The sequence below is a fragment of the Patagioenas fasciata genome, chromosome 3 (genome assembly GCF_037038585.1).
Source record: "Patagioenas fasciata isolate bPatFas1 chromosome 3, bPatFas1.hap1, whole genome shotgun sequence".
NCBI classification, from domain to species: Eukaryota; Metazoa; Chordata; class Aves; order Columbiformes; family Columbidae; genus Patagioenas; species Patagioenas fasciata.
Window position 1 is genome coordinate 24,827,112 of NC_092522.1, and position 15,434 is coordinate 24,842,545.

General features: G+C 43.3%; 1 protein-coding gene across 3 annotated transcripts in view; it reads left to right on the top strand.

Annotated features, from left to right (window-relative positions):
- The first annotated feature begins 111 nt into the window (after nucleotides 1–111).
- Nucleotides 112–15,434, top strand: part of AIDA (axin interactor, dorsalization associated) — a 31,327-nt gene continuing 16,004 nt past the window's right edge. For all 3 annotated transcript variants that reach the window (XM_065833608.2, XM_065833609.2, XM_071805961.1), the window contains exons 1-4: nucleotides 112–338; nucleotides 4,067–4,136; nucleotides 10,882–10,935; nucleotides 13,034–13,088. In XM_065833608.2, coding sequence (XP_065689680.1) covers nucleotides 229–338; nucleotides 4,067–4,136; nucleotides 10,882–10,935; nucleotides 13,034–13,088 — 289 coding nt within the window. In that variant the 5' untranslated portion in view covers nucleotides 112–228. The remainder of the gene's footprint in view (nucleotides 339–4,066; nucleotides 4,137–10,881; nucleotides 10,936–13,033; nucleotides 13,089–15,434) is intronic.

Consider the following 15,434-nt stretch of genomic DNA (forward strand, 5'->3'; position numbering starts at 1 on the left):
TGCAGGGCGGGTTCCGCCGCCTCGGTAGCGATGGCGCGGGCGGGCGCGGCCGGCGCAGCCTACCTCGCTGGGCGGCGCTGGCGGGAGGTGCTCGCCGCGTTTGGCTGTCGCGGCGGCTGGGCTGGGCTGGGCCGGGCCGGCAGCGGCGGCGGGCGCGGGGCTGGCGGGAGCGGCTGCCCGGCGCGGTGCCCCGGCCCGGGGTGAGCATGGTGCCCTAGTGCTGGGGCTATGTCGGAGGCGGCCCGGAGCCTCCTGCAGCGCTGGGGCGCCAGCTTCAGGAAAGGCACCGACTTCGACTCCTGGGGGCAGCTGGTGGAGGCGATCGACGAGTACCAGATGTGAGTGCGGGGGCGGGCGGCTCCCGACGCGGCCCCGGAGCCCCGTGCGAGGGGCCGGGGGGCCGGGGGAGGAGAGCGGCCCCTGGGGCGGGGCAGGGCAAGGGGGCCCCGCTGGGCCTAGGCCGCGGCCCCCCGCATCCCTCAGGCCCCGCGGCGGTTCCGCTGCCGTTACGTGAGACGCGGGGCCGCGGGTCCCCTGAGGCGGGGCGGGGCGGGGGGGGCGCCGGGAGCCGCCCCGCCGAGACCGCCGGGCGGCGGGTGCAGGGCCGGGCGCTGCCCCCCTCGGCGGAGGCGAGGCGGGAGCCGGGCCGGCCTTTGGCTGTGGGGCAGCCGGCTGGGACGGTGGGCTGGTGGAGCCCCGGGGCGGTGAGACCCGGCGGCCCGGGGTGCTCCCGTTCCATTGCCCTGTTCCCCGAGCACCGGGGCTTGTAGGGAACGAGGGACCGGTGGGCTGGCAAAGCATCAGCCTTACCTAAATTAAAAAAACCCAAACAACCTTTCAGGATGAAAATAGGTCCATCGCACACTCGTGTGTGTTACATCACTGATGGGGCTGGAGAACATGATGGTGCAGCCAGGGGTCAGCCCCAGTTAGACCGGCTTGCACTGGGCAGCACTGCACCTTCTGTGAACCCCTGGGGATCAACAAGTGTTGGCATTGTAGAGCGATGTTGATGGAGTCCTTAGAAATACAGCTGGTAGCTTGGGTCAAATGCTCTCCTCCAGTGCTTTGCTTGCCATGAATATGGAAGCGATTTCCTTGTAATGTGAGTGTCACAGTGTGTTTCTTCTGATGAATTTTCTGGAAGAAGTCCAGAAACACTTGTTCCCCAAGAGAAAGCCAACCGAAGAGATGCTCTCCAAAAGATTTTATAGTGTCAAACTCATTTTCCTTAGGGGCGACATCCTACATTTATACAGTCCTAAAATTACGTTTGGCCCTTTGAAGGCAACTGCGAGGCTGATGTGGCCCCGGGGGAAACTAAGTTTGACAGCCCTGCTCTAGTGCTATTCAGGACTACTCAAGTTAATGGGCTATAACCACACTGGCTAACCCAGTTTGGTTTTCCTTCAGACTAACTAGACTGCTGGCCAGGTACAACCATAGTCATGAGATGCATTACACTGCCTGGTGAGTCAATGAAATGATGAGATTATAGCAAATTCAGTTACTTGGAGTTTGCTGATGGTCTTTGCTACAAATCTTGGCACAAGGATGAAAAGAAGTTCTCTTCCAGATCTGTATCTCAGAAGGAAAAAAAAAACACCTTGGAAAGTAAAATAAGATGTTTTTAATAGCTGTCCTTATGTGGACAAGTATGAGGAGTGATCCTAATGCTTTAAACCATCTTGGTGGTCTTAGCAGTCAGTATCATTAAATGACGTTTCTTCAGAATGAAAAGTCTTTGGGCTTCTCATTCTGAGCTCATTTCATTGAGAAGCAAGGTCACTAAATGTTCACAGTCAGTCCACTTTGAGAATAGAAGTATAACTTTTGTTCCCTTCCTCCCAACATCATTTGTGTCTGACAAGAACTGAGGTGATCTCCGTGCCCTTGCTTTATTCTGACTTTGGAGCAGTGTGGTATCTTTGTAAGAAATCCCCTCTTGGGTAGTAGTGTTGTAAGCTGCTCTTGCAAGCCTTATCAGCGAGTTTCTGCTGAATAGAGTAGTTGACAGGAGATGAACTCTGGTTCCAAGAGGGAGAAGAAAGGGGAGAGAAGATCAAAGGATTACAGGGAGATATTTCCCAGGGAGGAGCAGAACCTTTTCAGTGTGTGTATCTGCTTCTTGTAGATGTAGCAGGTAAATTAATTTAAATCTATAGAGTAGAAGCTGCAAATAAGAAGCACAGGGCAAGATACCTCCGTGTAGCCCTGGAGTGACATAACAGGGTGGCTTTATGTTGTTGCCTTCCCAAATGGCAACCTGAGGTGGGATGAACGAGTGTGTTGCAGCAGTTGGCCAGGTACTCCTAACATTGGCACGATCTGTGCTGGGCAACACAGGCAGGCGTGTTACAGTGAGCTTGTTGACACTGAGGAAGATCTTCCCAAAGGTAAGCTCGTTCATTCCCTGGGTTTGATGGCTGCTGACGTAAAACACAATTATTTGCCTCCCACGTCCAGGGGACCTGCATTTGCTCAGGTGTTTATGTTACTCCTGGGAGTGCAACAAGGTCAGTGCAAAGATGAGCCCTTGTTCATTTAGGTGTCTACTCATGCAAGAGCCCTCCGAGCTGTCAGCCTTGTCTTCCCTGTTGGATGTCCCCATCTGTGGAACTCGGTCTGATCAGACTTTGAATAAGCTTGGAGTGGGATGCCAGATGTGTTTATTTGGATTAGGGTGGGATTTTTTTGGTATTAGTGACAAATGGGAAGAGGGTTGTGCTAGTGATGCTTGTAGAAATGTTGATGCTGTGATGCTGCCTGTTGTGGGTGGCATATTGCTGCTATGGTGATAAGTTTTCTTAAATTGCTACTTCTAAATGCCCTTTCTATACATCTTGTGTACTGTATCAGTGAAACAGTAGGAAAGGAGTTTAATTTGGATTCAAGCGTGTTTGTGCTTTTTCTGTTTTCTCAACCCCCATCCTCCTCCCTTTATGGAGGCAGACGATGCCACCGAGTTGTGCAGTTACCTTGTCCTGCTTGGTTATGTTTTCACTGGTGTTAGTAGTGCCTTTTTAACAGAGGTTATTTTTAGGAAAAGCAAAGAAACAATTGATTTCTGATTTTTGTTTCTGTCCCAGGATTTGACAGTAGTCTGTTTTGGTGTGTGTATTTTAACCCCTGCCAAAAAACAGGTGAATGCCCACTGCAGGGATGGAGAGAAGCTGAATCCCTTTAACAGTGCAAACCTGTGAGGTTCCCAATGGAAGCATATTGCGATGCTCTGGCTGCTGTTACTGTCCCTATGTTTCCTCTCAATTCCCTGTCCCCCCTCCCCCTCTGCTTTTCTTTTTTCTTAATTATTTACAGGGACTGGCAACAATTGCCCAGAGGTTTTGCTTGTTTAATGTTCTCCTTCCTCCCCGGACGGAAACCGTAACTCTTCCCATCGCTTCCCTCTCACTTCCTTTCGCTTTCTCCAGCTGTTTGCTTACTGTTGCTTTCCAAACCCCTTGGTACTCCAGTCTCCGTGGTGACAAGGGGTGAGGTCTCCTGCTCCGCCTGCGATGCTGACAGGCACAAATGAGAGCTGATACACCCCGGCAGCCTAGGCCAAATGCCCTGTGGCCATTGCCTGGGATACCCACATCAGCCTCCTGGCAATCCCACCTGCCTCAAATTCTCCCCGTGAAACACTTGGCAGCTTGTGTGTCAGTGGGTCTTCACAGGGCTATGGTTTGTTATTATAAAATAAGGGAGATGGGGAGAAGAAAAAGGTCAGTGCGTATAAAAAGGGCTGTTGGCTAGAAGGACTTTCTTACCTGTGCTCTCTTCACAATACATTATACGTGCAGTCTTTCTTGCCTAATATAGTTACATACTTTGTCCATCTTCAGTGTTTAAGTATGACCCACCATGGTTATAGAAATATTTTTTAAAAAACAATACAACAAACAAAAAAACGCCCAACAACAAACCACAAACAAACAAAAAACAACCACTATTTGGAGCACCGGTCTGTGGGCCTTTTGGCTGACAGGTTTTCTGGAGACTAGGGTGTGTGTATGTTTTCCTGTGTTGTGTTCCCTCTCTACAATTTTCTTCCCCCTCTATCCAGATTAGCAAGACATCTACAAAAAGAGGCGCAGTCTCAGCACAACAACTCAGAATTCACAGAAGATCAAAAGGTGAGTGTTGCTCTTTGTTCATTAAAGGAGCTTGACTCGTAGATGTTGATGTGTATTGTGGTTCTTTGTATCTCGCAGACCAGAGCCTTGTGAGACCTTTATTCCTCCCTCAATATCCACAAACAGAGCCCAGAATGGCTAAAACAGTTGCTGTCATTATATGTGACAGATGCTCTGCTGTGTTAATATTGAATGTCATGCATACCAGTCAGAGTTCTTCATAACCTGGGTGTTTCTTTTTTCGGCTGACCTTTTGATAACTTGCTTATTCAACTTTAGCGCAATTTATGTTTTGAAATTTGAATACAAAATGTCTTGAACTGCAGATATTGAGGCTGAGGAGGATGTTAGCTTAACATGTAACATCTGACTGGCAGAATACTCCGTACTAGTCTCCTAGAATGTTATTTATGATCTTTCAAAATATTGAAATTATTTGACTCCTTCCTCCCTCCCCTCAGCTGAAAATGCTGGTTTTTGTCTCAGCATTGTATTAATGCAATTCTGTGACAGGTTTTAAGAGAAAAATGCTGGCTGAGGTCTCACACACTCAAGCATTTTCAGCAAAATAAAAACTTTAAAGATATGAGGTCCTGCTAAATTTTCATGTCTTATATACAGGCATGTTTTTCTTAGGAATACTAAATTAGAGAACTGCTGTATATACTGATTTCCAAGCCATAAGATCACTTGTTTGAGCAATGGTATTGCCTGAAGAGTGACATTTGCTAGCCCAGAATCCCATCTGTGGAAAGAGAGTGGTAAAATAACAGGATCTGTGTTTGGAAATGTTGGTCCTGAAAACAGGCCGTGGCTACAGAAACTGGAGATGAACTTGATGTGTTTAGAGAAACTCATTACAAAGAAACACACTTTAACATAGAGTCTGACAGAAGTTTGTAACTGTTTCCTTGACCAATAAGAAAAGCAAAGAGCTGGTCTTCCATATTCTGTTTACCTTCTGCAAAGAAGGAGGTAAGGCTCATGATCCTCTTAAACAGTCAGAATCTTAGAGAAAGGGATTTGGTCCAGCTTTCCTGAACTGAAGGCTTGAGAGCCTTATTAGTGTTGGACAGCTGGTTGCTCTTTGATTGCTCCTGCTCTCTATCCTTTGCTTGTGGCTCTCTGAGTCGTTCTCAGCTATAGCCACCTTTATTGTGAGTTTCCCATCTCTGGATACTTTTGAAAATATGGTTAGTTTATGAAAGTGAAGCTGTTAATCTCTCATTCTGGAGGAGGCTTTATCTTCTGTGAGTATGGGAACCAGAGCCACACGGGGCTCTGTTTCCAGATGTTCCCTGGATCTTGTGGAAAGGACCTTGGCCCAGCTTGTGGCAGTGAGTGAGGTCAGCCACGAGGGAAGGCCTGAGGGGCTCAGGAAGCAGAGATAACTGACCTCAGATGTTAGATGCGCAACTGTGATCGGGTCTTAAGGCAACAGTCTGCTGAAAATGAACAATGAGGAGTGGCAGAATCCTTGCAGAGTGATACCTGTTTCTAAAGCTGATATAAATATCAACCTGTTTTGTGTGTTATATCACTTACCTTCTTTTTTTTTTTTTTTTAATTTTTTTGGTAGCTCAGTAAAGGGCCAGGGCACTGAAACTTTGAGCCTGGTTATCAAATGGTGGTACTTGTTTCATTAGTCACATACACAGCTGAATTCCCCAACATTTTGTTGAGAGAACATTCTCTTTCCCTCCTCTGCCATTAGGAATGCTAGTCCCACTGGAGAGTCTTGCTTTTTCTTTGATAGAAGCACTTAAAACTCTGTACAGCAACATCTTTTAGTTTAATGATAGAGTCATATAAGCATTTTGGTTGGAAGACACCCTTAAGATCATTGAGTCCAACCATAACCTGAATCTAGCACTAAATCATGTCCTTACGAATGTTAAGGTTCTTGCTGTTCTGGCCTTCCCTATTTCTGCAGGAGGTCAGCCAGTGTAATCTAGCGATCATGACCAATTACTGTCATCACCAGTATCATCCACTAGGTGTGTAGAAGTAGAGTTTTGCACACTTCTGGGTGTTCAAGCAGTTTGGTTAAATAGAAGTGTATCTTCTCTCTCCCCACCTTTCAAAAAATCTACACACCAAAGCAGCTACTTTTGTTTAACCAAGTTCCTGGCAATGCATGCACCACCATGCTGTTTCCTCCTGGTTCCAGAAAGTCTCTTTCTCTAGTATCTTGTATTTCTGAGGTTCTATATGTCGTATAAGAACCATCTCATTGTTTTTTCCAAACTTAGAACAGTGTGTAGACTTCAGGGTTCTTTTATCTGATATTACTGGCCAAGGCTGTGCACAGAGTTTCATAGACTGGAGAAGGCAAGGTTGTGAAGCCGATTACAATTTCCAGTTGCTTGATCTACCCTCATTCCAGTCTTTGTGCAGATTTAGAGATCGCTGTTCTCCAAAGGATCATAGATACTGCCGAGAATTACTGTGAGTCTGTCATTGTTTCTTACTCGACATACTATGTGGGGAAGATGGATTTCAGCAGTGATTCCTCTGTACCAAGGGAAAGCTACTAGCTTTACAGCTACAGAGAAAGGACAAGGCCAGGTTCAAACTCCCGGCCTCGTGTGTCTGTATAAACTTTTACCATGTTTGGGTTTATTTTGTGCATCACAGGTGGTGATACAGTGCAGATATGGATACACCATAATTTATGGTGTGTTACTTACTAATGTAATCATACAATCTGTTAATCTAACAACACTTGACAGACACCACCAATTTCTTTCCTAGGTGTACTGTGAGCCGGTCATCATTTATCTTATAATAAATGTATTGTTTGTGGTAAGAATCCAGACTTTTAAATATTCATATCTTGCCTTTTTGCTATTGATCTGAAGAGGCTGTTTTGAAACACTGTGTGCTACTTCCCTTGCTAGTGCAGGCTGGTCTCCAGAATTTGCCATTCATTCCTGGATTTTCAGCTTCTCAGGGGTGATGTTGTCATCTTGTATCTACTGTTGGACATGATTCTGGAGTTCTAGTCCTTAGGGAAGGCTCTGTCTTGACTTAGATAATTGGCAGTGCTGGAATCTTCATTAATGATTATGAATTTTGTTGAAGAATTTCTCTGCAGATAAGTATTGTAAGCAACAAATCGAAGTGTTTAAATGTAGTCACCCTGCAACAGCCTTAGGGAGGCTGTGCAACAATTTCATCGCTTAGAAGCTGCGTGTATGATATGTTAACAGATACAGTTACTAAAAGATTTACCTCAGACTTAACATCTACATCCTGCTGTTCTTTGTTTTACCTTCATTCTCCAAAAACCCCATCTTCATTCACGATCGACCACTGTGTTTTGCTACATGAATTGTTCCAGTTAGGTTTGGCCATGGTTGACAGTTTGCCTCCAGCTACAGTTACTCTCACCCTGTTCTCTACGCAATAAATTTGACCTTTAAAGCCCTCTTCTAACCGCAGTTGTTGCTTCTCGTGTGACTGTTTTTGTGCTAGGCAGTGTTAGAAAATCATGCTTTTTTATGCAATGCTAACTTGCTGAAATCAGACCAGTGTTGAACGGTATTAGCATGATTCATTAAACTACTGGTCTCCTAACAGCCTAGACCTCTCTTTAAAGCCAAACTCTGTTCTGGCTCTGTATTTATGCAAACATCTTTGACTGCATTACAGTTAGCACAGTCATTACTCACACAACGGCACTGAAGAAACCTTGACTACGAGATCAACTGACTTTTTCCCTTTCTGATCATGAGTTTACATAAAACTGAGTCTTAACTATTTTAAGCTAGCAAAGTTAATTGTGGCTTCAGCTTTTCTAGTGAGATGCAGAGTGTTTTCCCTGCTGCAAAAATGAGCCTTTGCATGGGATAGTTGCAGCTGAAAATGATAGCAGTGTTTAGCTGCATTTTTAACTTTTGGGTTGGGTGTGGTCCCTTAAAAAAATAGTTATGAATAATGCCTGCTGGGAGCTTGCCATATTTCAATAGATTCCGTATAAAACCTATTCTTTACTATTTTAAGACTCCCAAACTCTCTTCAATTAATCCATTTCTAGAGCCGTTATTGCCCTTCATTCACCGGGAGCCAGACAACACACATTTTGTATTGCTGTTTGCCCTGTTAGGAGGCACCGGGTTCAGGCACTTTAAGAATACACAGTTACAAATCTGTGGGATTGGGAACAGGGGTGTTGCTGAGCTTATTGGTGAATTGACAAAGGAGACAGAGGTTGAGCAGTGCTTCTTGAGACCCCATTTTCAGGGGAGGCTTAATGTTCCGCACAGTAGACCAGGAGGGGAAGAGCCATATGAAAATCTGTTTACGTGTTCTGATTCTGTGGTGGGGCATGGGGACTGTGTGCTGGCACACTGCAAACTCATAGCCTCTTTCTGGGGTGCAGTTGGAGGGGTTTTGATCTAATGCAGAATGGACGTGCTCTTCTCTTGGCAGTCAACACCCAAACCATCGGAACAGCTGGTTTGTGCAAATGTTGGAGCTGTAGTCAAACCTCAGAGACTTCCCCTCCCTTCCCTAGTGAGCCTCTGGATTCCTTTCTTTTACCCATTACTTCACACCTTCCTCTTTAATATTTTACCTTTGCAAATGTATCTTTCCAGACATTCTGAAATAGAAAAAAATTCCTTTTGTTACACTGCAGTTGATCAGATGGGTTTAGTGCATTCTTACCCTAGGGACTGACAATCTGCTTCTGTAGTACTACCTGGTGTCCTCCCGTCCAGCCTGAAGGAACATATAAATCCACAACACCCATGTCTGAAGTGTGGGTCTGGAAGTGTCAACATGAAGCTGGGACTATACATACCCCTTTTTCAAACATCTGTGGTTTTCCAAGCTATGTTGGAGGTCCACCTATGGATCTCTGTTATATAGCAGAATTTATTTTGGGGAGGTAGAAGTTGGCTGACTGAACCTAGGCTACAAAATGAACCTCCACATAAATGGAGTTATAATATTTTTACCTGGCCATGTTACATGCAAGCATATGGTTATGTTGCTCTATATTAAAATCCCCAAAGAGCACATCACATGTTCTGCATCCTAGGCAGAGGAGAAAACAATGTGTGTCCTGTACTAATATGCATCACTCACTACTTTTGTGGAAGGTGCTCAAAATAATAGAATTTTTTATAAGGCCTCCATACAATGGACAGTAATATAAACCACAAGGATGCAGAGTCTGGGCTTGTGCTGTGTAAGAGAGTATTTATGATGAGAGAAGATACCAGGTGGGGAGAAATGGCTTTAAAAGCTTTGATGAGCCCTGTGGTAGCAGATGAAAATCAGGTATCTGAGGCTTTTACAGACCCCAGCTCTTGGCTCTACCCATGAGGTGTTGATGTCTGACCTGCTTACGTTTAGCTCCCAACCTCTTTCAACTTTCAGTGTAGTGTAAAGTGAACCGAAGCTGGAGCTGTGTAGCTTTCAGCCCAGCCTGTTGGAATAAGTGGTGGCCCGGGAGCTGACTGAGGAGGAGTTCTCACAGCCCTTTGCAGGAGAGTCAGGGCAAGGTAGCTGTGAACACACACCCGTTTTTATCTGCTGCTACAAACCTCTCGGAGCTCTAAAACTTAACCCTCCTTTAAAAGGCCGTTTTGGCTTTTGACTGATACTGCGTAACTTGCCAGGTGCCCAGACTGTTGAAGTTCTTTCATGCTCTAGGAAATCTTTTCTTCTCCTTTGCATCCATCCTGGGGTGAGCTGTTTTTATACTGGCTGCTTTTAAAGGAGAGAATGAGTTACAGGTGTGTATTTCAACTTTTATCTTGGGGGAGGCAGGGAATTTACTTGGAAAATAAACTGCTTTTCTTTATAGTTTTATTGTTGCTATTTTTCTTGCACTGTAGATTTTCCACAGAGCATTTTGGATTATATTTGGCTTTTTATCTCTGCCAACAGGCTTGATTGTTCTTCAGTAAAACCTTCTAGTTAATGAATAAACTTGTGATGGTCAAGCAAGGTAAAATATACTGTGTAGGTGTGTCCACTTGGTGTCAATTACAGAAGTCTGAATTCCTCAATTTTTTCAGCTGGTAGTAATAGAAACAAATGGGAATGTTGCTTGAACTTCTTTTACTTTGTGAGACATAAAAGCTTAAGTAGCATTGTCTTCAAAGTAAGGCTGCTAGCAATGGGCTATTTTGAATCCCTTCCCTCTCTTTTACATTTTTAAGTAAAAATGAGAAATTACTTCACAGTTCTGCTCTGGGATATTTTAGCTGACCCACAAAACTGGGCTGTTTTTTCAGTTTGAGATACTGGGCTTCTGTAACTTCTGAGGGGGGCTGACTTGGTCTGCTGAAATTGTAAACCCAATAGAGGAACTGTAGACATGACTCCTAAAAGGTCAAGTTAGAACAAACCATTCCGTTTTTCAGAAGGTAATATACTGCTTGGTTTGGAATTTTTTTTTCTTTCTCTCCCCTATCACTTCAGAACAGTTGAGTTTAAACAATTTGTGATGAGGTAGGCATTATTACACTTTCTGCTGAGTGAATAACCCCCATCCGTGGTGATGAGCTGTGGGAGGGGAGTTAAGTGGCAGGTATCTGTTTCATCTATTGCACTTTCAGAAAATCTTGTTAGTGTATAAAAAAAATCTTCTGATGCTGAATTATCTGATACTGAATAATGGATCTGAAATATTTGCAAGAAAAATAAATGGCTTGTGTTTATATTTTTAAAAAGTGAATATGAAAGAACATAATTTCAGTATTAAGTAATTTTTTTTTTCCCCTTTCAGAAAACCATAGCTAAAATTGCAACATGCTTGGAACTGAGAAGTGCAGCTTTACAGGTAAAGCTCTTTTTTTCTATGTAGCTTCTTACTTCAGTGAGAGGTAACTGTAGAGCTTTTTAAAGCTATAATAGTTTAGTGTCTTCAGATAGATATAGCCAAAACTTCTGAAAACAGACTGAACAAACTGTTGAACACTTGGACTTTCCAGGTTGTCAACATGATGCCCCAGGTGGCTGCCTTAAAAACCCTTGAGTGCCTATATGAGCATGTATTAGGGTTTGTACAGGAATTTAACTGCAGGTTTTGTGTCTTCAATTCTTTCTGTAGAACTGATTAGTTTGTCTCCCTAACCTGTGTGCAAAGGTAAAAAGATCCCTGGAGTGATCCTTGCACTAATTCAGCTGCTTCACCAATTGTAGTAGAGCACAAGGAAGAATGTCTGTGTAGAATTAAAATGACTTGGAGGCAGTTATGAAAACTGGCAGTGCTGAAGTCAAGTGTGTGAAAATAATTATTTAGAAGCTACTCTTTGGGCTTTATTTCTTGACTGAAGGTAAATGCCATGGAAGTGATTTTTTTTCTCTCAGCACAATCTTATCCCCAAAACAAAAGGCAAGTGAGAGAAATTTCCAAAAGAGTGTGGGTGGGGGGCAGTGATGAATTAACTGAAGCAAAGTTTGGGTTACTGGATTACCTCTTGACCAACAAAGAGTGGTGACAGGTACATTTTGCATCAGGTTACTCACAGCAGCGCTCTTGAGTACCTCGTGTTGCTGTAAAAGGTGCAGCAGCTCCATTGTGCTGCCTTGTGACTGTCTGAGAGGCTGGGACACTGTGACAATTTAGGCAGTGTGCTGGAGCTGGACTCATGAGGTGGGGGCTGACCAGTGTGGGGGCTGTGCAGCATTCAAAGAATTATTTGCTTAGCTCCACCTGTATTTCTATTTTAATCTAATCTGGGGTGTTTGAACAGTGTTGTACTTGTTCTTGTGACTTTGTGATGAGGGCAGGTGTGTCCCACGGTGGGACAGCTTCGTGAGTCAGGTCACATCTCAGAGCAACAGCAGAAGATGCAGCAATGTCATAACCTGTCAAACTAAGGAGATGATGTCTTGCAAGAACAGCTTTCCCTGCTGTTGGTTCCTCAGCAGTCTTCTACTTGCTGCACTTTTGTTTCTTAGCAGTTAGTTTAGTCGTCTTTTCCCACTATTCTAACAGTATGGGCATAGCTGCTCTATTGTCCTTCTGTAGTCTTGCAGAAAATCCCTGTTGATGCTTGGGCAAAATCAAAGAGGAAAAAAATAAGTTAGGCCTTTAAGAAATGTTGAAAACAATGAGTAATCTTAAGAGATGCCAAGGGTGCAATGACACAATAGGTAAGACCTGATCCTCTGCCTAAAGAGGACGTCCAGTTTCAATTGTCTTATTTGTGCCACTTGTCTTGTGCCAGCTCTGCCACTTGTTATCTCAAAATAGACTAGTTCAACTTGCAAGCTGTTGCTGCACCACCTCAGAAAAAAATAAGAACTTTTCTGTTGAGTTAGTGAGTCTGATAGGCTTACTGAGAAGCAGATGTGTGCTACAGCCAGATGAGGAAACCGCATCGTCAGAGCTGGAGAAAGGAGAGACAGGAATCCCTCTTCCATCTCCAGTGAGCTCTTAGCTGAGTGTTCTGTCGAGTTTATCCTGCATACTGTAATTTCTGCCACTGTTACAATGTTGGATGTGTGTCTTGGACTGTGAATGCTCCTGTTGGAGCATCACTTTGCAGTGCAGCCCTACAACTAATCTTGCTTCAGAACAGCTTGTTTGGGGAAGAATTAAAACGAGTCCCTCTGTCTTCATGTTCATGTGTGTAGTAAGTATGAAAGACAAACTAGTTGCTTTAAAAATATTTATCTTGCATTAGAGGTTGGATCATGGGATAAGTTTGTTCTCAATAAGTTAGAAGTAAGGCATTTTCTGCCTCATCTGTGAACCTAGCCTCTGTTGGGGAGATTTGTTTGTTTGTTTGGGTTTTTTTAAGACATAGCTTTGAAGTAATGTGGTACATTTGAACAAAGGAAGCACCTTGCATGCTTTTTCTAAGATATGATAGCTTTGTCTGAGGGGAAGGTGCATACCAAGTTCTAACTCTTTCTTTGTAATGTCCTAGTCCACCCAATCGCAGGATGAATTTAAGCTTGAGGATCTGAAGAAGTTGGAACCAAGTAAGTATTGTCCTTGTATTTTAAGTGTGTGACATTTATCATTACCGTGACGTTTATCATTACAGTGGAAATAATGACAGCATCATGAATACTGACTGATGACAATGTGGTGTGACAGTAATGCTGGTTTTAGGTGGCTCTTCCAAATATCTGTTACCATATAGACAAAACTTTATGTGTATTAAGGAACGTAATGTGGGTAACATCAAAGTATATTAGTCCTAATGTTTCAGGTAATGCATTTGTCTTTATTCTCAAATAAGTTGTTCTTTGAGTGCTGCTAATCTTTGTGCAAAATAGTGATTAAAGCTATCAGTAGTACAGTATATAATCAGCTGGGAAATTTACCTGCACGTTTATTGTTTGAACAGAATTTCAATGCTTTGTGGTCTTCCTCCTTGCAGCATGAAGTTTATTTTTGTTTCTGAGAATATATAACTTGTGCTCATGGTAGCCAATCACCTGTCACCTTCCACTGTAATGCTTCCAGACTAACGAAGGTAAAGGTCAAAGCGAGGATGTGAGTCAGTCTTTGAAGGGTTTTCTCTAACGTTGTTTTTTCCCCAACTGATCCTTGGTCAGTTCTTGGTACATCAGTCCAGAAATAACTTTCTCATGTAGGCAATTATCTGTTTATCTACTACGTTTTCCTTCCCATTACACTGGCTGCTTTATTCTCAAAGCATCCTTATGATCAGAGCTTCCATATCTAAGCTATGTTATCCTGAGTGCTAACATTTCTGCTGTTCTTGGGGAACAGGAGATGTGGAAGAGCTGCTTTTGTGCTGGCAAAAGCTGGTTTTCTTTTCTTCCTGTCGCAGTTGTATAATTAAGGGGATTGTTTGGGTTAAACATCACAGGCAGGCAAATGTTTACACTTACTGAATAAGCTGAGCTGCTCTGCACTCCCATTCTCTAAGTAACTGGCACAGGATCCTACAGGGCAGCTTGTCAAGAAGTGAGTGTTGAATCGAGGTTCCTAATGGTTCTACCAAAAACACAGAGTCCAAATGCTTTTAAACTGCTCCCTGAAAATGGCAAGTGAAGGTATGTTACAAGACTGCTAGATCTGTGAAGACCATGACTCAGGAAAGGGTTTAACTATGTGCTTGAAATATTAGGTCTTTCTCAATCTACATATTGCGTATCTGGCCTCTGCATCCTCTGATTTGGGATTATTTTGTGTAGACACTCCTGGTCTCTGTTTACAAAGTATTTAACATGTTGTAATCATTTAACGACTGGATTTTAGGCTCCATTGTGCAAATACCTTTAGAGTGACAGAATGACTGATGAGGAATCATGTTTTAATTGATCAAACTGTTCCACAAATCAAAACAAGTGACTATTGAAGGCTTTAGTCAAAATTTACGTTCTACCAACAGATGTAAAGCTTCCTTTGAAATGGCTCCTTTTCTTAAAAGCCAATACTTCAACTACAGTACAACAGTCCTGTTTGCTTATCTTGCCCTCTGTCAGATAATTGATTTTTTTCACTGTCAAAAAAAAATGTTAAACACTGTGAAGTGCATTCAGCCCATGCCTCATACAACAAGCAACTATATTAGAACTGAGGAAGAGTGTGTGGCCATCAGTTTTTGAAGACACTGAGTTATTTTGCTTGGAGGAGAACAGATCCTTCTCTGACAACAATTGAACATTGATGTTCTTAATGCTGCCTTCTGACTTGGATTATTCTGGCTTCCTTCTCTCTGAATTGTGCTTTTTTGTGGTTTTTAAGTATATCTTGAATAGAGTAAATCTTAATCAGACCAACACCAGCCATTTTGTAAAATACACCATGAAGTGTTTCAATTTGTGTTGTCAGTTTTCTCTTGTGTTCCAACAGAAAAAGCTAAAAAAATCTGGGCTGGCTGGCAATGCAGACAAGTGATTCCTTTGTTAGGGCAAGCCATTCTGTTAGGGTGGAAGGAAGACAGCTATTCACACAATTTGGCTTGTTTTAATTACTTTTGTGCTTCAAGCTGTCAAAATGGCTGAGAAATTTGGTTTTGGTGTTGTTATAACAACAGAGGTCCTTAGAGTTAGCCTGTTGGTTTTTTTCCTCTTGTGTTGTCAAGTTTTAACTTTTCCTACTTCAGCTTGCATTTCACACTGCTTGGAAAGCAAAGCAGTTGGCTGGTTTGGTTTGTTTATGGGATTTGTCACTGAATCTTTTGTGCTAGAAAAATGCTACAGGAGGGTCCATACATACAAATAGTTCTTCTGAGACAGCTACACATCGTTGCTAGCGCACTGGATCTCACAAATCCTCTTCTGGTGAAGGCTTACACCGGTGTTATAATACACATTACAAATGGATAGGCTGTGGGCCATCTCCTGTGC